Here is a 21,443-nt window from a genome sequence, read left to right as displayed (position 1 = left end):
AGAGATCCGGTGTCTCGGGGAACCTCCTGCGTTCGTACCTTGTCGTCGGGCCAGCCGCCCCTCTTCCTGCCGCGCCTCCTCTTCCCCCAGCAGAGGTAGTCCAGCTCCTTGGCCGGGGAGGAGAAGCCCAGCAGGGTGTCCAGCTCCTGGTTGCCGAGCAGACGAGAGGAGGGCATCTCCACCTCCAGCCGGTACGAGAGGTTCCTCAGGGTGCAGACGCTGTTCTCCACGATCTGAGGTCAGACACAGACGGGGGAACTTCAGCCTGTTTTGTGCTCGTTGGCTTTGACTGTCAGATTTTTACAGTTTTAGTCTGAAGGTGGCGCTAGAGGGAAGGGCGTGGATCATGATCCCGGATATTCTGACCACTCAGTGACGCCGTAATACATGAAGATAAGTCACATGATCTCTGTGCTGATGACAATCAAATCAAACCTCCCTGTTTGTACAGATGATGATCACCTGTAGCAATACCAGTAATTATCGCTGTCAGTGTTGGGTGGAGGTAAAGGCAGGTATCTGAGGATTAAAACGTGTGTGTGTGTGTGTGTGTGTGTGTGTGTGTGTGTGTGTGTGTGTGTGTGTGTTGCACCTTGCTGTCGTAGTCGGAGGTGTTGACGCAGGCTTTGAGGACGTGAAGCAGCGAGTCGACCAGACCTTCACAGCAACGCAGCTGACTCCTCGCCTCCTCCCCTGCTGAGCTCAGGTTCCTCACACACACACACACACACACACACACACACACACACACACATACACACACACACACACACACATTAACTCAGACCGAGGTGCAGTGTGTGGATTCCCCCACAGGGTGGCTCAAAAAAACCTGCCCGGATACAGTAAAGGAGGGAGCCGCTCCTCCAATAGGAACCTCCAGCTGCTGCTAATGGACATGAGGAGACTGCACAACTGCACATAACTCCCACAATGCATTTCTATACTATCAATCTACAGCCTGTGGGCTGAGGAACGCTGGAGGCGTCCGAGCTGAGAGAGACAGCTTCCCTGCAGCAACACGACATCATCATCATCAGAGACGGTTAACGACGCCGTTAAAATACATTTTCTCAAAATCTGTTTTTCCTACAAGCTCGTTCCTCATTAAACACACCTGGACTTGGTCCTGATTGGCTCCTGACTCTGACAGAACGAGTGGCGTCCGTCCAGTCGGGCCAGTTTGGAACATTTGGGCTGGGACGTCCCCGCTCAGCAGGTTTGATTCATTTGATTTGGGGTCCAGTAAAGCATCAATTTCATTCAATAGATTCTCCTCTCGAGGGCTCGATCAGCGAATCAGCTGACAGGTGCGGTTACTGCCATGGTTCACCTGACGGCTCAGGATGATTTAACGGATGCAGAGTTTATCGTTTGACGGTTAAAAGACTGGAAACAATGAAGCAGGATATCTGAAAAACTGGGTTAAAATACTTGAACCCAGTTCAGATTTATTGGATCATTAAAATAATCATAATTAATTCTCTGAATTGATTGTTGACAATCAGAAACTACACGAGTATGTTATGACTGCGCCATGATGACGGCACGTCCAATTATATGGAGTAACAGAGGCCATAAAAAAGATTTTTAAAAAATCAGTAAAAGAAGAAAGAATGAAAAAAAAATCAATGTAAAAAGGAATAAATAAAAAAAATAAAAATAAAAAAAAAGTCTGTGGAAAATAAAACAGAAATAGAAAAAATAAGCAAATAAAAAATGTGATAAAAAAAAATAAAATAAAGGACAAATAAATAAAAAATCTGGAAATATAAAAGAAATAAGTAGAAGAATAAATAGGCAAAAGTAAATAAAGAAATAATAATAATAATCTTTTTCATTTTCATATTTACTTTATTTCTGTGTGTATTTTTTTAATAATTCTTGCATATAATTGTCATTTTTTTTCTGTATTTATGTTTCATATCATGTCTGTTATTTGTTTCTACACCTTTATTTTATCTCCTTCTTTATTTTCTTCTTCTTTTTTGAATAAAAAGCAGAACAGTTGACTTACACACAGACTTTTATACCGTTGGCCATCATGTTTGATATTTTTTTAATCATTATTTGCTTGTTTTTAGCTCACGACAACATCAGTTTCTGCTGAGGGCAAAACCAGAAAGCAATAAATAAATAATACATAATTTAAAAAAACCACACAGTATCTTTATGACTCGGTGCAGTTTGGCCCTCTTGTCTCAAATTAGTTTGAGGATCTGCAGGTTCACATGAGTCTTGAAGCCTCATCGCCTCGTGCCATGAAGGTCGGACAGCTTCATCTTTAATGAGATATATTTTAAAGAAGAGGAGACGCCGAGTGCTCGCTTGGTTTCATGAGAAACTCTGTCTGTCGGAGTAATGAAGAATATTTTCAGAGAGGAGAGAAGTTCACGGGTGTTAAAAATCTCTCGCACCAGGAAATGTTAATGTGTTGTTTGGAGTTTTACAGGACTTTTTTATCTTCAGCTGTCGTGAACTGAATCATCTCGAGCTTCCACTTCAAATTTCATCCATAAATGAAGACGAGCGTTTGTTTTTCGTGCACACAAGCTGCATTTATTAGTGTAAAATCTGCATGTAACGCATTTAAAGACACACATCTTCACTGCTGTTATTTGTCTCTGTGAGCTAATGTGGTCAAACACATACTCGGGACATGACGGCTGCATAAAATCTCCATCACGGAGCCTCTCGCTGACGATTATGTGACTGTGATTATGCGCCGAGGTTTGTACAGAATCATTAAAATGAAAAGCAGACAGAGAAAAGCAGCGCAGACGAGCAATAAATCCAAAAGTCACCTTTGCATTTCAAAGCCGGGTCGATTTAATGAGCTAACGGCGCGTCTGGAAACTCAACGCGCTCTTTGTTCTAACCATTTTTTTTTTAAATAAAAGTGAGAATGGATTTGTTGAGTTTTGAGACGTGTCAAAGTGTAAAAAGTGTTGAGATGAATATGCAGAAGCGTCATCAGCAAAGATTATGACAAACACTTTGTTTCGTTGCTCACCTCAGGCAGCCGGTGGTGTTGCGCAGCAGCACGGACGACTGGAACTTGACCTTGTGCTCGTCGCGGTGCGAGACGCTGCTCCAGCCCGAGTGCGGGATGACGACCGTGTTGGTCAGCGTGCTCAGAGCGTCGCGGATGATGGTCATCTTCACCGCGTCGCACGACGAGAGGTTCCACAGAACGCCTGGAGAGGAAAAGTCAACGTTTTTAGAAAGTTTGCCAAAATGTCACTTTTACGAACTACAATGCAAGTTTGTTGTCTTTTTCGGAATTTCTTTTTGGGGTTAAATCAGGAGAGAGGAGACGGGAAAATTGATTTTGCAAGTAAAGTAACTTAAATTTTAACCAAACAAAAATAGTTGATAATGATTAATAAGAACACGAAAAAGATCGTAAGACAAACAAACCTCAGAAAAAAAACAGGATGATGAAAATGTTCATAGTTCAGAAACACTTTAATTGTGATGATCGTTCGACGCGACATCCCATTCTTGGTTTGAGGAACAGCTGCTGTCGGATATCGCTCGACGCTGAGGAGTCGAATCAGGACACGAAACTTCCTTTTATTCTGCTTCCTTTTGGTTTTATAACCTCCACGGTGTTCTTGTCTCTTTAGTCTCTCTCTTTACCATCTCGTCTTTGTATCTTCTGGTTTGAGAATAAGATTCGCTTCAGGCGTTATAAGAAGAGAAACTCCCCCCCCACTCAAACATTCGACAGCGAGGGGCCAAATAAAACTGTGGAAGCGATAAAACAGAAAACTTCCTCGTAGCTTCCAAAGCTCTCCAGAGCTGGCACATATTTTTAGCGTGGGCGCGAATCAAACCACAACAGTGTTTGTTCGCTCCACGCTGCGAGCTGCGAGGAACGGAAATCTTTGTGCTTCAGTGCTTTTGTCTTAAGATGAGTAAAATCAAAGTGCCGTGTTTCAAAATGTGCAGGTGTGTTTCTAAATATTAGACACGAGGTGATGAAACACAGAGACGTTCATGTCCACCAGAATATGACGTACAGCTTTAATAATGAAAATGCAGCCTTGAGTTGTAAAAATGAAAACTTTTTCAAAGCTTTGTAACAAACCGGAGACTTCTCCCTGTTCTTCCTGAAGAATCCGAGCCGTCTCTCAGCTTCATATCTGCTGGCAGTCGACAGTGTGTGTGGTGCGGCTGCAGAGCTGTCGGCAGCATCCTGTTTCCAAAGCACATTATCTGAGCATCTGTCCCGCGGACTGTGCCGAGATCTGCTCTGTCAACACAACGCGCTGAGTGTTTAAGCCGCCGCCGCTCTCGCCTCCCACAGAACAGCCGATACGCAGATTAACGGGCGACACAGACCGACGCTCGGCCAGCCGGGCGGCCGGCGAACCTCGCGGGCAGGCGGACGCCCACACGAGCGTCGCAGCGGGATTTCCATGTGTCATGTTTTGGATCTTTGTTGACGTGGACGCTGCTTTCACCTGAGTTCACCTCTTCAGGGATAAAAAGAGGTGACAACTGACCAACACGGGCGACTTTAGAAGCTCCCAGTTGTTGATTGAGCTGCTGGAGATGTTTCATGTTAGTTCAGCCAAAGTGACAGAACATCGAGGACGTCTGAAGGGCTTTTTACAATCATTTCTGCTGTTTGCTCATCAAATACTGGAGCACTGAGCTGAAATATATATATCAGACACGTCTCATGAGATTGGCTGTAATTATGTTTAGGTTGATGTACAGACACATTTGTGAGACAATGAGACAGTCAGCAGCAATAATTATTCTTTGAGTGTGTGAGTATTTAGTTGAGTTTTATTATGGGAATCTACGTTTTTTATGATTTTTTTTTTAAATAACAAAAAATCGCAATGCAAATACAAAACAAAATGTGAAAAAAATTGCAAAAACTGTGAAAAAAGAAGATGGAAAAATTGAAAAATAAATAAATAAATAAGTAAAAAATCGACAAATGCCAAAAATAAAAAAAAGACCCAAAATAAAAAAATATATATAAACAAAAAAATTTTAAGTTTTATTTTTTTTGGAGGGGGGGTGTTGGATGAATGTTTAAAAAAAAAAGAAAAAAATATTAAAATGAAAAAAATGTGAAAAAAAATACCAAAAGCAAAAACTTTGAACTGTGAACTGTTAAAAAATGTAAACGTTTGAAAAATTGAAAAACAAAAAATAAAAAGGTGAAGAAAATAAAAATAAAATACCTGAAAAAGGCCAAAAAAAAAAAATCGAATATGAAAAACTGAAAATGTAAAAAAAAGAATAATTTCAAAAATGCAAAAAAGTGAAAAAAAGAGAAAAAGGCCAAAGTAATAATAATAAAAATCAGAGGCCAGTGTTTGGTTTGTCTGTTCTGGGCTGAGGACCAACTGGAGCTCTGAACATATTAACGTCTCATTCTAAGGTAACAAACGACTCAACTCTTCTCTCAGGTGATAAATCTGATGAAAACATACGTAAACTAAATCCTGCACGCCTCGTGACTGAACCCGACCGGACCTACCGGTGACGAGCTCTCGGACTTCGTTGTCGGTCGTCTTCCTGAGGAGGCGCAGCAGGGCGGGCACGCCGCCGCAGTTCCTCAGCGCCACCTTGTTGTTGTCGGTGGCCTTGCCGTACACCAGGTTCCTCAGGGCCCCGCAGGCGCTCTTCTGGACCTCGGCCACCTTGTGGTCCAGCTGGTCCACCAGGTGCTGGATCCCTCCCAGGTGACACACCTGCAGGTCGTGACCAATCACAGAGAAGGAGGTTTAACTTCACTGACGTCCAGGCTGATGTGGCGCCTCCTCAGCATCATCAGACACAATATATTCTTTCATTCTTCATGTAAAAGCAGATCAAAGCTCGTCAGCGGAGCATTTACAGTTTAAGAGGCTTTGAAAGGAGCCTTAAATCATCCTGTCTGTTCAGAGGAGCTGAAGACAAAGCGTTACATAATCAAACCAAAGAGCTTTTCTCCTCCTCCAGCTTCAGATCACACCGCACAAACTTAATCAGACGAGACAAATTAACCAAACTGCATTTTCGTCGAATAAAATGAGTTTTAGATTCACGTCTCTGCGGTTCACAGGACCGAGCGTCGCTGTCTGAGGCTTTAACGTCACCTGAGAGCAGCGTCAGGTGTTTTTAACTGAGAGTTACAGTAACTCGACTTCCCTCTGAGATTAAATGTGGGATACATTATTCATTCATCTGTTTTTGAACACTGACATCAAAAGCAGGAAGTGTTTGCAGACCCGCTCAGATTCATGGGATTCATCCGCCAGGCGTCTTTGAAGCCGAGAGCTTCTGTGGAAACTCGTTTTTAATCATTCGATGTGATTTATGAGTTTATTTATTTATTCATGTCCTTTAAATGATCTGTTGATTTAACGGATCCTCTCCAGTTTTATCAGTTTACTTTCAGCTTGTTTATAGACAAATATACATTAAAACTGGGAACTAGTTACCAAAGTATTACTGCAATGTTGTACTTTTATAAACCTTTTTACAAATCGACGTGGGAAAAATACATTTTTTAATATATTTTCAAGGTTTTGAAGTAGTTTGTTTTATCAATTTATCATTTTTTTTACAATTAATTTTCGATATTTCTTGACATTTTTGTTGTTTAGTTTGTATGAAAAATGTAAAGATAAATCATTTGCATGCGTAATATATTTGTATTTTCAATAAATCCTTTAATTAGGACACAAGAATGATCCGTTTTCAAATTTTCTACAAATATAAAGTAGTTTTTTAATTATTTCTATTGGATTTATTGTTTAATTTATGTTATTCGAACATCTGTGTATTATATTTCTTTTTAATTATTATTTTTAAACAAATTTATTTTATTGTTTGTTTTTTTAGTTAATTTATAGATATTTTTGTATTAAATACAAAAAACTCTAGATTTTAAATAATGTTTTTATTCAGTTCTTTTTTTAGATTTTTCCTCCTTTTAATTTAACACTTTGTTATTTATCAGTCAGTCGTTGGTATCAGTTAAAAACCTAAAATTACAGTTTAAAAATCCTCCACATAGAAAAACTGTCACTTTCTCCTCAAAAGAGTGATGGATGTCATGAAGAGCCAAACTATTACAGCACATTTGTACAATTTTTTTGCAAGAAAACGACAATAAATCATCTCTTAAAGCTCCAATAATAAGAAACATCCTCTGAGTATTGTGGAAAATCCACCTGCGCTGAAACACTGACGCCTCTCTGGAGTCGCCCTCCAAACTTTCTTGTGTCATCCTGAAATATCCCGTCTCAGGAGAGCGACAGACGCTCTGAGAAACATTCGTCTCCGGCTAAATGAGCAGGCGCGAGTCCAGGCCGCTTCCAAAAGGCTAATTAAAAGCTCATCACCAAACAAACCGAACGGCACCTCGACGGCTCGCGCGTGAAGCTTCCGCCATCTTGCCGGAGTTATTTACTGCGACGGGGGAAGCAGAGCAAAGCGTCAGCGTGCGGCGATGAAGCGGACGGAAACATTTTGGCACCAACGTTACTTTAAGTTTTTTTTGCTTGTTTTCTTTTCTTTTTTTTGAGCAGATGGCGCTTTGGCTCGGCGTTTGGCAGCGAGGATCTGAAAACAAGGGAAGGGACACAACAGGAGACATCTGAGGAACTTTCCCCCCGGAGACCAGGAACCTTCGGAGGAACGCTGCAGGGTCTGTTTAAGTTTCAGGGACTTTACTGTATCTCCAAAGTGTCGGACGTACATCCAGCTGTGATTTAATATCCTGTATGTCCGTCTTGTTGCCACCAGAGCTGCAGCCATTTTGAAAGATTCTCCATCTTCCTCAAGTGTGGCAGCTCTTCCCTCCGCCCGAGGAGTGACTCATGACCGTGACGTGCACCTCGTTTTATTTTTACTCCGACAGCCCAGCGTGTTCTCCGTCAACCTTACCTCCACCTTGACCCGGTTGTCCCCGTAGCACAGGTGCTGCAGGTAGGCGGCGGCGTTGGCCTGGACGGAGGGGAAGTGATGCTGCAGCATGTGGATGACCTCGGGCAGCTCGGGGTCGCGCCAGGCAAACTCCCTGAGGGGGGGAACAGAGAAGGGAAACTTTCAGAAGGGTTCATTTCACACTCGCCTCCTTCCACAAGTCAGCTTTCATTCTCTTTGTGTCATTCTGCAGGAGAGCGGCTTCATTTTCTCTCTGCTGAAGGTTTTGTGATTCACAACATCAGTCTTACTCTCAGTATTGTTTCCATTAAATGAAATGATTTAAAGCAGCTGTGCAAGAAGCCCAAACAAACTAGCAAACTTACAGTTTAATTTAGACGATATCTAACGAGGTAACAAGAATAAACTCGATGCAGCCGTCAGATTTTGGTCGGCAGTCGAGACGGTTACGAATCCCGACGGTTTCCAACCTTCCCTGATTAATTTAACACTTTTCTTTATAGCAAACTGTCTCTAAATCTTAATGAATGTGTATCTACGTATGTGTGGGCACCTGGGGTCCTTGTGGATGCTCTCAATGGACGGGGTGCGCGTGGCCACTCGGTCCACGATCCCGGAGTGGCGGTGGGAGAAGACGGGCTCGCCGGAGACCCTGTAGGAGTCGACGTACAGCGCCGCGGTGCTCAGCCCGTAGCTGCTTCTTTGGTACGGCAGCGTGCTGCAGTGGCTCGTGGCCCTCGGGAGGGTCCCCATACCTGAGGAGAGGAGTCAAACAAGACATCTAGTCCAGGTTTTGTTTAACTTGGGGCTTTCTACTCATGCAAAACACATCCAAGGTCACATAAAAGAGAGAGAAGCATCAGTCGCGTGAGCGCTTGAAGACGCAGTAGGCCGTTTTTTTAAACGCAGCGGGCCGCCTCAGAGCCGCCAACCTGTTTAAATCTCCACTAAACGAAGAACCAAAATGGCTCCTCAGATCCTCCGCGATCAAACTCCGCCGAGCTTTCAGCTTTAAATCATCCTTCAATTAAGATGCAGCCGAGTACATGAAAGGTTTCAGACTAATTAAGTTGTGACCTCGGGGAGCGATAACAACAACACTTCCTGCGCCTGTAAACTGTGATTTCCGCCTCAGATTTTTTTTTTGGGGGGGGAGAAATAATCTTCTGAGCAGATGTGAAGCCGGAGCCAGCGGGATGCTGATGTGGCTGTTTGAGTGATTCTCTGTGATGTCGTGAGAGGATCTCTGAGTGATTTGAAATGTTTTCCCCACACCATCATTACTTTATTACTACTGGTGCTGCTGAAAAGTGCTGCCATCACTTCTGATAATCCAGATTTTCAGTTAAAGACCGCTGACAAGTGCAGTGTTTTATGTTTCTCGTGTGGCGTCTTCTCTCTTTTCTATTCCAACTGGAAGTTTATGCATTTTGTCACGAGTAATTTATGGTTATTAACCATTTCTGTCATCATGTATTGAACTTTATCGGGCCAAATCTAAACAATCAGACCTTCCAATAAACTAATAGACAAACAACAGTTGTTTGGATCAATAATTAGTCAATAAAGTGTCAGATTATGGTGGAAACTCAAGTTTCTGATGTCGTAAAATTGCTGGATTTGTCTGAAAAATCTTTAAAATGACATTTTACAAGCAAAAGTTACTGATTTCATGTTGAGATGATGCAGGACTCTTTAGATAGATACTGATGATTTCCATAAAAAGATGGATATTACATCTTTGGATGAGTAAAATATGTGTTTTTTGAGCATTAAAGCACGTAAACAGACGCCCAAAATACAGAAATGAACCTGTGAAAATGAGCGTACGAGCTCTTTACGCGAGCCTCGGTGTGGCTGCAGTACCTGCGTTGCCCCTGTAGAGGGAGCCGGCCTGGGCGTCGTGGGTCGGGCTGTGGTACATCGGGCTCTGGAAGGAGCGCTCGTCGAAGACGGGCGTCATGTGGCAGTCCGGAGACAACGCCGCCCTCAGCTCCGGATCGATCTGCCCGGCGTGGCCGGCGTACGAGCTGTGGAGCCCTGTCGACGAGATCCATAAACTTTATTGACACGAACAGAAACAAAAAAAAAGTGACACTTAAAGTCTTCGTTTTTGTTCATTTATACTGCAGACAAATCACAGCAGAGCCCGGTTCCACCCGTCACGGTGTTACATAAATCACATGTACATCTCATTATTCGGCTCACACAGTCATCTGCAGGTGAGGACACCTGATTATCCCAAACACTGTATCTCATAACGCCGACTCATCCACAAACCGCTGTGTTGTGCTTATAAAATGCATGAAGACTCTTCTGGTCAGTCCGGAATCCGCTGCAGGCGCCGTCATCAGCAAGTCAAACAAGCGGAGCAGAGGGTTTTTCCATCCTCCAATCTGAGAGCAGATCAGTTCAAAGAGCGCTCCAATTATAAAGAGGCTTCGGGGCAGGAGGGGGGTCGGCCCGCCTCAGCGGATCGGTCCAACAGCTGAAGCGCACAGTTTGGTCTGGGAGCTGGTGATGAAGGAGCTGTTTGCTTCTCTCTTTTCCTTTACATACATTTTCTCAGTGAATGAGGCAGAAACGTGGCGCTCCTGCTGCAACACAGTCTGGTTCAATCTGGACCTCGGTGTCGGTTCTGGAGGGCTCGTCAGCAGTGAGGGACACGAGCCTGAACCGTGACCTTCAGGTTCAAGCTCACCTTTACGGTGGACCATTAGCCTACGCTAAGCTAACTCGTTCCAACCATGTGTTCATACTACATGTACATCAGCTATTTCAACCTCATACTTTTTGGCCTTTTCACCATTTTACCGTCTGGTAAAACTTAATTTTGAGCTACTTATCTATTAAAATAATTTATTCATCACTTTTTTTTCTAACTATTTAAACAATTTAGCCAAAACTTTCTGCTTTGTCACCATTCAATCTGGATCCATTTAAACTGTTTAACAATCACATTTACTGTAAATCTCGACTATTTGAACTTACACATTTACTTTAAAAGCATGTATCCAATCCTTTTATCCGTCTACTCAGATTTCTCCTCGCTTGCTTGTTAGTTTAAGTGCTCTCTCTTGCAAGTGTCCAGGTGTTACAGCTGACTCAGTATGTAAATAAGTCATTATCCTCATGTTGCTAAATTAGCTCCGTCTCTCCGGGTGTCCTTGGCAACTGCACGGTGAGGCAGTCTTCAAGCGCCCTCGGTTGGAAATAACACTATTAGAAAAATAATCTTTTCTATCTGGCTCTACTTCGACTCTTTTGAAACCTCATCCTCTCCGGTGACGCTGCAAATTTTTTTTTTCCCCCCACAGTAAAAAAAAAGAGATCACCGCGCAAGCTTACGTGTTCTGGCCGCTCACCAGGTTTCACTACCTCGACTACGATCGGTAATAGCCTAATCTTGTATATCCATCTATTGCTTATCTCGCTCATGTAATCTGGGATTACGCTGGATCTGCAGGATAACTGAGAATAACGACTCAGGCGATGTATTAGGCCACTTAGCAGCACCGCGGGATGAAAACTCACTCGGCCAGAGAATAGGAGGCATTTTATTTAGTTCACTGACTCTTCCCTCCCACACACGACCGATCCTGCTACCATCCCTCTTTTCGCACAACAAAAGCACAACACAAAAGGTGCACAAACGCATGTGACGTCCTCTCAAACGCTCAGACGGATGCAGCAGCAGCAGCAGCAGCACACAAGGCCACGTGGCGTATGAAAAATTAAACCAGGCACACACACGCACACACACACACACACACACACACACACACTGATCGCAGCGTAATAAAGCCTTCCAGCGCCGTCAGCTGATAATCACATGCTGATGCTCCACAAGCTTTGTGATAGAAACACCCCTATATGGGTCAGTGGGAGCGGCTTAATAAAGTGACACAGGGCAAGACGGAGGAATAAATCTGTGTCGCTGCAGCATCAGCAGCGCTTCCACGACTGTAAATCTTCCAGCGCGGCAAACGTGTCGAGAGATAGCCGTCGATGTGCGGTTAATAAGGAGGGACGAGCCTCCCCGATGCTGTTCTGCAGGAGATAGGTCGTATCTTTGGCTTTTTCTATATAAATCTGCCTGAAAGCAGAAGAGTGTTTGATTGTTTTGGTTTGAAATGTGGTCCAGCGAGTCCTCAAAGGCTTCTCTGAGCCCGATTCAATAACCAGCCCGGTAGCAGAGTACAGAAATAATCCCATCTCGGGTTTCTCCTCCAGCCCCAGTCGAAGAAAAACACAAGGTCGTAGGCTGGATTTCCAACGGGGACGTCAATCAGCTTCTCATCTTGCAAATCTACTGCAGCAACCTGAAGATTATGAGTAAAATGTCAAAAGCAAGATTGTTTTCAGCGCAATAAAAAGGTTAAGCAACGAGCGGCAACTCAGCGAAGTGTCGACGGCAGCATGTTGTGTTTTTCGTGACAGATGCTCGGTTCCATGAATATTCGGGTTGTGAGTCACGGTGATACTTTAACAGTTTATATTTTCGTTTGAAGGCCAAACGAGCAGATGTGAGTTTTTCTCCATTGTATTTAGGTTTTAGTCTATTGATGGGACTAAACAAGCAATTTAAAGAGGTCGTGTTGAGTTCAGATCGATCGATATTAAGAACAATCCTAATAATCCTGCAAAGTCTTGAAAACTCTCACGCCTGTATTTGCTGAGACTGGAATATCGAAGCAGCAGCTCTGCAGGTCATTAGGCCAATCAGATTCACCTGAAGTCTCAGGTGTCAGCAAGTCCCTCGTTAAGACGGTAAGAGACAAAATTAGCAGAGCTGCAGTAATCAAGAACCATTAATTAAGAACAAATTATTCTTTACAGTTTCCCAGTTTACATTTCCGAAGCGCTTGTTTTGTTAGACGCAAAGATATTTAATTCGCCGTTATAGAGAACGGGAAATATTCACGCCTGAGGAGCTCGAATGTGGTCCTGGTAGTCTCATTAACTTCCACCACAATAGAAGAGCTACCACATCACTGTTTTCACGGCTGGTTTGCTGATACAGCAGACTGTGAGCTGTAGTTTCCCAGGTAAACACACCGACCTCTTCAGCTGTCGCACCAGAACACAAGGAAGGACGTCGAACAGGTTGGTGTGTTTACCGGGACAACTACCGCTCGTAAACCACCGCTAAACATACCCAGGCTCAACTACGAGCTTAGAACAGTCTGAGGGAACGCAACCAACAAACACAACCAATCAGAGGAGCGAAGGAGAAGCAGTAAGATCCATTTTTTAGAGATCGACATTTCAGAAAATGGAGGAGGAACAGTGGATTATATGGACGTTGGAGCAGACAGTGTAAAGAGCCACTTATCATCTCATTAACATGACATTAGCGTACGTACGCTGGACTGTTTCTAATCAACTGCCTGCTAAAAATAGAGCTTTGTGTTCAGAGTCGGGACTCAGCTGCACGAAGCGTTTCTGGAGCTGGATTACAACCATCGACTGCTTCCTGTCCAGCAGATACTAACACAGTCGGTCCTCCCAGCCCATCAATGTGCTAATCAGTGCATGAGAGAGGGATTCTACAGGAAGCACTTTTGCATCAAGAGGCTGCGATGTGCCGTGTTGTGATCTTTTTGCCTTGCTTGTTTGCAGCGGATCAATCCCTCGTCGGGTTCAACACATCTACCTGCTCCGAGTGAAATCCTCCCTTCCTGCAAAGATTACGTTCCTTCCTTCTTTTTTTTTTTTTTCAAACACACGTTTCATCAGACGCGGCAGCATTATCTGCCAGCGCTTTAAGATAATTTGACTGACAAACTCCATGAAATGAGCCTCCTAAGCCCGCGCGCCAGATAAAATCACATGCCGAGTTTGCAGTTTGCCCGAGAAAAGTTATTTTGTTCAACATGCGGGTTTATTCAATAATTCTCGCTGCCTCGCAGAGATACAGGAAGCTCAGTGTGTGTGTGTGTGTGTGTGTGTGCTACAATATTAAATCAGCGCTGCTCAGTCAACTTTCTCCGGACAAAGAAGGCGAGGTTATTAAATCAACAGAGGAAATGTTGTGGAGGCTGCGGCGTGCGGCTTTGTTTATTCACGAGGAGGAAGGTTGCGAGCTCGGCCACAAACATTCAAACTGTCGTCGGCTGCGGCAGAAACTCTGCAGCGAAAATGCTCGAAGGAAGCTTAATGTGAGTCTTCTGGCCCAGATTCTGACCTGATTGGATCCGTCCAGAGCTCGAACTGACCTCCTCTCTAACTCGACTGATTCAGAAGGAGGAGCGCTGAGTCTGACTCTCAGTGGAATATGATATCAAACCGCCGCTACAAAGACCGCCGAAGACTCCGGATGTAAAGATCCAGGATGTTCGAGGATGCAGATGATTATGCACATTCAGTAAATCCACTCATGGGTGTTTAATGTCTAACATGAGTTCCCTCCAGGGACGATAACACCGGCTATATAATAAAGACGGCTGCAGGATTTCAGCCTTTAAAAAGAAACAGTCTGAACTCTGACTGTGTCCAGTAAAGAACCACTGCAGTTCAAATATTTAGGCTATAAATTGAAAATAACTGTAACTGTAGAGTTTAAGCTCTCAAGGCCTCAAGAATTTGGTTAAATTGAACATTTTAGATGCGAAAATTCAGCTTTTGGATCCACATTTGTTCCCCTCATGTGCTGATTCTGACTTAGAGGACAGAAATGACAGATTCAACATAAACAGACATGGGTTTTTTTTTTTTTTTCGCTTTAATGTTTCATCGTGAAGTTAAATGTTGATTGCATTTTACTTTCACTGTGCAATTCTGTCTGCCACCCGGCATGAAGTCTCCCGGGAAGATGAAGGCCGACTGAAGTTCTGGCACCATTTCTGTCTGCTGCCACGTCTCCGTTACAGACTGAATAAATTCATTAACTCGTGTTTTGTCCCGTGTTGTCGGTAGATGCAGCAGAATGAGACCCAGGTGTCTTTACGACAGCGGCACGTATACGACACACGTCTGACTGACCCAGTTCCAAACACATTTAATTGACAACTTGAAAGGACGACGGTGATATAATGGACACGTTTCAGCGGTGAAGACGAGAAAAACACGTCTACACTTCCGCAGGATCTCCGCTCTGATCCGAACCGTTCAAAACCATCACCGAGCCAGAAGACGTGACGCTCACTGTGACGGGAGGCTGTCGGTCCACTTCAGCTTCTTATACACTAAAAGTCACTCGTCTCGCAGCCGAGACACAACGACAACAACAACAACAACAACAGCAGCTGCACAAATAAAGACACAACTTCTCCATCATCATCATGTTGTTGGTTGGTGGTGCAGAGCAGCTCACACAGCTCCACAAATCTGCAGCCAAAGGCAGATGGTGTGTTTTTAAAAAAAAAAACAAAAAAACAAAAAAAACATTTAATCAGCGCAGAGATGATAGAAGCAAATGATTAAAAATAGTTAATAGAGAATTGGTTGTCTGGTGGCATCAAGTCCAGAATCGTGACCTCCAGTTCTGACTGTGATGTCAGTGATGTGGGTGTCAGACTGACCTATGAGGCTGTCGGGTCGGGGCAGCGCGCTCCTCTGGTACAGCCCGTATGGATCGGCTCCGTAGGCCAGCGGCTGGCTCTGCCGGGGCAGCGTGGAGCCGTAGTGCTGCGGCACCGCCGTCATCCCCGACCGCAGCGGTGACCCCGTCAGAGCCCTCCCCTCCACCAGCGACAGGGTGGATCCCAGACGGCCACCGACTCCCACTCCTGTCACCCCTCCTCCCCCGCCGCCACCCAAGGCCTGCGTGCCATCAGTCGGGGAGGTTGGCGAAGGGCAGGAGGGCGGCATGCTGGTGCCGGGGAACACGGCGGCCAGAGGTTTGGGCTCGGAGAGGATGGGCGAGTCGTAGGTGCTGCCCTGGGAGGTTCGCAGGGAGATGCGGGAGGGCGAGACGGTGCCGGCGGTGCCACAACCGGGAGACTGGCTCCTGGAGGGGAGGGAGGCCATCCGGCGTAACATCCGGCCGGACACCTATGAGGAGGACGGGGGAGAAATGTGCAAGAAATGACCATCTTTTTAATCCTGCTACATCACAGTAACAACAAACACCGTTAGCTCAGTTAGCTCAGTTAGCCATGCAGCTACCGGTGCAGACAGGGAGCTCAGAGATGTCTCTTCACGATAACTAGAAAAACTCTCGCCTCAGCATATTTTGTTGATGACTTTCATTAACATTTGACTTTTTAGGAATTCTTAGACTTAATTTTCAAAAGAGGAGTCATGAAAAAAAACATCAGAACATCTTCAGAACATCTGCATTGTGACCAAAAGCTCAGATGATGCATTTTGTGAAAGACAGATGTTTAAATGTTTGAGTTTTTACATTTTTTGCATCCTTTGTGTAGTTTTGGCAAGTTTCACTGGAGAACTCGCTTCTTCTTCTTCTTCTTCTTCTCACTTTTTTGCTCCAGGAAAAAAAAATCCATCTACACACATCCAGTAGCCTCATTATTCAATGACATTTAATGACATTTCACTCATTTTTTAATTAAAATTCACTTGACTCTTGGCTTCCAGGGGCTCTGCGGGCCAGAGTCGACGGAGAAATGTCAAGTCGTATCCGTAACAGTGCCGACAATTACTCACATTACACTTTTCCCCCTGAATAAATACCTGAAAACAAAACGCTCCCATCTACAAACACACTTGCTAATTAGCAGTAATGTGACACTGGTCTGATGAAGACCATCATTTCCTTTCTCACTGAGCGTACGTGCCTTTTTGAATAAACGCCTAAATTCATTATACTCAGAGCTCTTAGTAGTAAATACGACGTTTCATGTTTATGCTGACAAACATTTACTTTTTCCCTCCTTATAACGTAAAATGTCCCTCAATTAGAGACTCAGCCAACTGGATGCCGATCTGCGCCGCCTTAATCCATCAAAGCCCCTCGAACGGCTCGAGGGGAAATTAAGAGCCGAGGTATGTAAGCCCATCCAGCGAGGCTGCTCGGCCCGGAATAAATCACTTCCTGATTTATTCCAGGATTCGAATGTGCTCGCCATTATCTGTCATTCCTGCTTCCACTGTCACACAGAGAGCAGACAATTATTAGCCGCGATGAAAAAGGAAAGCTGACGGCGTTTGAGTCCGGACGGTTTTTCTAAGGTACGACTCGATTTGATTTGAAGGGCTTTGAGCTGATGTTCTTCATCATTCACTACAGTAAATACTGAGGCCGGTACTCGCCGCCATCACTCTGAGGATTATTAGTCATCCAGGTGACGGCGTGCTGGAGGAAACAGTCACGTGTAGGAAGTAGAAAAGAAGACGGCTGATGAGGAATTACTTACAGACGATAATGGCGGCTATGCAAGCTAATTAGGCTAATGCTAGCTCACGTCTTCAGTGAGTTTGTTGTTTGATATTTCCTGTTTTATTTTGAAGTTACATCCTCTTGTTTCACGTCTCACTTTCCACTTTTAACGCCCTTTTAGCTCCTCTCCTCCCTCAAGTGTTGTTGTTGTTGTTGTTGTTACTGAGGTTTGATTTCTTATTTCTCATTATTTCTGGACCAATATTTCTATTTTTCACATATTTTTATGTAACTTTTTCAGACTTGAGTCGAGGCTGCGAGGAAGTAAATCCCCCCCTGAAAAAATGTGTTTGAGAAAGATTAAAAACCTTTTTTTAGAATAAGACAGTGAAGGAACTTTCAAGTGCAAACACAAAGAGAAGATTTTAAGAAGAGTCTGATGACTCGGCGGAGGTGAGGCCTACCTGCCCAGACGCTTGACCCTCGGCTCTCGGGCTCCTCGATAACGAGGCTCGGGGCTCCGAACGCACCACGTTCTGGTTGCTGTAATAACTGACGCTGCTGTCCTGGTAGCCGCTGTCGGAATACGAGGTCATCTGCGCCGAGTGACCTCCGGAGCCTGCGAGGGAAGAGAGATAAGGAGGGTGAGGAAACACCTGGAGACGCTTCATTATCACCTTTTATCTGAAGGGTTTTGATCGGAATGATCAGCTTCTGCGGCTCTCATGATTTGCATATTATCTCTCTTGACTTTCAGCTGGCTAGAAGACATTATGCATGTAAATACGTGCGTGTGGATATTTGCATTAAGCCCCCTTTTTTTTTTTATGCCGGACCCGGAACAATCTGCGTATACGGCACAGCTTCAATAAAGCTGGCCTACTTTCCTCTGTAGGATGAAGAGGATGAAGAGGAGGAGGAGGAGGAGGAGGAGGAGGAGGAAGTGGGGGATATTTTTACCACTCTGTCTGTATGGAGTGTAAACAAGACCAAAAGGGAGAAAATTTCAAACAGCTGCTGAGAAGTTTCACCAATGATATTATAATTTATTGTAATCAGGAGGAAGTGGTGTGTTTTGTGTGAGCGATGCAAAGGTTTGACAAAAGTATTTCAAACCTTGTTGCATCATTTAGTTTTTTTTTTTTTTTCCTGTAATCCGGTCACACACAGACAGATTCACAGCTGCAGCGGCTGCAGCGGCGCCTCGCTCCGTCAGCCTCCCTCTGTTTCGCGGGTTTTTAACTCAAGCCTGGAAGGAAGCTCGATGGAGCGAAGTGTCAAACGCTCCGGTGGAGATGCCTGATGTCCGACAGCGACGGGCTGCGGTTGCACTGCAGAGCTCCTCCCAGGTGTGAGTACGTGTGAAACTTCTACCAACAGGACGGTTTAAAAAATAAATAATGAGCCTCCTGATAGCAGAGCGGCGGCAGGCTGTGTGTGTGTTTCTGATCGGAACAGATGGTCGATAGATTCAGTTTCCTCTTTTCTTTTCATTTTTACTTCAATTCTCAGCGATGGCCCGGAAAAAAGCTGCACATCAGCCTCCCACTGTCGTGTTAATGATGAGTTGGATCTGTGGGATTCGTTATCGAGGTTCAGATCTCGTGTGTCGATGTGGGTGACCGACTTTCATTTCTTCTCTTCCTCGTACTTTTAATATTATATCTGTCTAATCGTCAGTAAATCTCATGGACTGCACTCCAAATCCTCACTAACACTCCTTCTCCACTGGTCAGAAATCCAACTTAAACCTGCTCAGATCGCAGTTTTTAGCGCAGTGGGAAAGTGTAAACTCTACAATTTACAACCCGGGTGAACGCTCTCTAAAATTGTGATGAAGGTGTTTTATTACTGGACAAAGAAAACTGCTCGGTGGTGTTTTGAAGCAGAGCCGGCTAACTTCTGGTTTAGCACCCGGCTACACTGAATGTGGATAAAAATAATCCAATCGTTCGTCTCTTCTGGATTTTCCAAATGTTTCTGGACCGGGTTGTGACACGTTTAAAAGAATCTATCTACTGTTTTACAGAAACTGTTTCCGACACATTGGGGACGTGAAATGTGGCGCTTCAGATAAATATCACTTATTGAAAAACCCGTGTAGACCAGCTACATTTCGTGGAATAGCTGTACAAAGCACCAAATTATTGATTAGTCTGCCTAATATTTTATCAATGATTAATAATTTGGTCTATAAATCATCCAGGAGTCCAACCTGACCTCATCAAATGTCTCAGTTTGTCCTACAAATACGCCAAAACCATGAAAACCAGCACATTCTGGAACCTGGAACAATCGAAATATAGTTTCCGGATAGTTTTCTGTTTGTTGTCTCACGACTCACTGACACCACAAGCTTCAGCACCTTCGCTCTGACCGTGTGGTGTGGACATTTAACAGACCCTCACTGTCATGCAGGGAGGCCCGGTCCGGTTCAGGCAGGTAGAGTCCGTCCTCCACCTCCATGGGACGACCTGGACATCTGGACGCCTCCATGGCTCCGCCCTGCGAGTCTCCTGCACGACAACACACATTTAAACACTTCTCTACAAAACCAAGAGAAATATAAATACATATAAATTGAGTCAGACGGCGGACGGTCTCCTCTTAATCTCAGGAACTGAACATATTGATTCTTTGACGCAGGAGAATATAACATTTTATAGCCGTGACTTTTGTTTTATTGGAAAGCCGACAGTGAGGGACGAGCGAGGAAATCTGTGACAGAATAGTAAATGTGTCCGTCTCAAAGCCCAGAAATACAGACGGACACTTATTTGTTTTCTGCCCTTTGGACGCAAAATTGACTTTTATACATCCGGAAAAAAAACAGCTTTCAAAATCAAAATGTGGGACTTTAAATTAACAGTTAACGACAGAAATCGTACCTGCAGATCTCCATGCAAACGACTTCTCGGACGAGCTTTCGGCAGAAGAGGCGAGGAGGAAATGGAGGAGAGGAGAAAGCAGAGAGAGAGAAATCAAATCAGAGTCATGGCCGAATACTTTATATTCAATCAGTCGGGGAAGAGGAAGGAGGAAGAAAGTGCTTCTAACGTAAAGGAAAGAAACAGATATGAAAACCTTTTTGCCTGGGAAAACATTTCTTCACATTCAGTCTTCGAGGAACGAAGAGTTATTGTGTGAATTTACTTTTTCAAATTGAAAAAAAAAAAAATGGAAGTCAGTTGAGTTAACCCTCAGCTGGGGATCAGATGTGTTATATAACCAGACGCATCGCCATGAAATGAGAAATCTGGAGTAAGAAAACACCTGCGAGAACAAAAACACACGCCGATGAATTATTGATCAAACATTCCTGATGATTTGAGACACAATCTTGATTTATTTTCATGCATCAGAGGTCAAAACTGAATCAAAAATCAAGATATATAAATAGAGAGAATCAGCTGAAGGTGTGTGTGTTCAGATGGTTGCAGGTTGTGACGGAACATCGTCCCGCATGAAGACAAATATCACCATTATGTGGTTTGACAGAGCCGGATGCAGCCATGCATGAGTAACAGCCGGCTGTAAGCCTTTATAACAACAATGATTATGCTTCGGGGGCATTTAAAGACTAAAAGAAAATCATTTAATTCCCATGAAAGAAATGTTAAATGTCTGTAAATTGCATCTAAAATGAAACAGAACCGGTCAATGACATCGTTTTATCATCCCCATCACAGAAAACTTTCTTTTTTATCACAACCTCGTGAATAAGAGCTCAAAGGATAAAACTGTGATCTGATTTTTATGAACATTAAATGCTTTCAAACGGCTGGAAAACTCTCCCGCGGCTGCATGAAGAGCTGAAGTGAATCTGCCTGTCGAGCTTTGAACGGAGGCAGATTTTACCAGCTTTTGTTTTAAACAATACGTCCTTGATTTCAGACACGAGGGGACAAAAGAAGGCTTTTTATATCGTATCCAACAACCGCCAATTATGCCCGCTGCAACGTCAACTGTTGCTAGCGAGTTTTAATGAGCTGTCATAAGCTAATCAAGCTAACAGAGGAACCGCATTTGTGAAAACAGTTTTTAAGATCCGACTTCGATCTTAAATATGTTCTTGATGGCTACGTAAATAGTATCATGCTTGAAGACTGACGCTCTGAGCTCAGAGATCACTTCTGTCTTCACTCCTGTTTATCAACCTGACTGCAGCAGCAGTAAAAGCAGAAGAGAGAACCGAGATCTCAGGTGAGTGCTGAGGTCATTCAGAGGTTTGACTAAATACGAACACACACCACCATCG

General features: G+C 44.0%; 1 protein-coding gene across 1 annotated transcript in view; it reads right to left on the bottom strand.

Moving 5' to 3' along the window:
- Nucleotides 1–21,443, bottom strand: part of LOC119015211 (plakophilin-4-like) — a 37,314-nt gene that overhangs the window by 3,920 nt on the left and 11,951 nt on the right. Inside the window, exons 4-14 of the mRNA XM_037091014.1 lie at nucleotides 20,074–20,108; nucleotides 19,588–19,701; nucleotides 17,650–17,804; nucleotides 15,426–15,897; nucleotides 9,769–9,942; nucleotides 8,456–8,657; nucleotides 7,903–8,035; nucleotides 5,507–5,720; nucleotides 3,014–3,197; nucleotides 593–710; nucleotides 39–233 (exon numbers count right to left, since the gene is read on the bottom strand). Coding sequence (XP_036946909.1) covers nucleotides 39–233; nucleotides 593–710; nucleotides 3,014–3,197; nucleotides 5,507–5,720; nucleotides 7,903–8,035; nucleotides 8,456–8,657; nucleotides 9,769–9,942; nucleotides 15,426–15,897; nucleotides 17,650–17,804; nucleotides 19,588–19,701; nucleotides 20,074–20,108 — 1,996 coding nt within the window. The remainder of the gene's footprint in view (nucleotides 1–38; nucleotides 234–592; nucleotides 711–3,013; nucleotides 3,198–5,506; nucleotides 5,721–7,902; nucleotides 8,036–8,455; nucleotides 8,658–9,768; nucleotides 9,943–15,425; nucleotides 15,898–17,649; nucleotides 17,805–19,587; nucleotides 19,702–20,073; nucleotides 20,109–21,443) is intronic.

The sequence above is a fragment of the Acanthopagrus latus genome, chromosome 24, assembly GCF_904848185.1.
Source record: "Acanthopagrus latus isolate v.2019 chromosome 24, fAcaLat1.1, whole genome shotgun sequence".
Classification (NCBI taxonomy): Eukaryota; Metazoa; Chordata; class Actinopteri; order Spariformes; family Sparidae; genus Acanthopagrus; species Acanthopagrus latus.
Note: the sequence above shows the minus strand (reverse complement) of the source record. Positions and strands in the feature narration are given on the sequence as shown.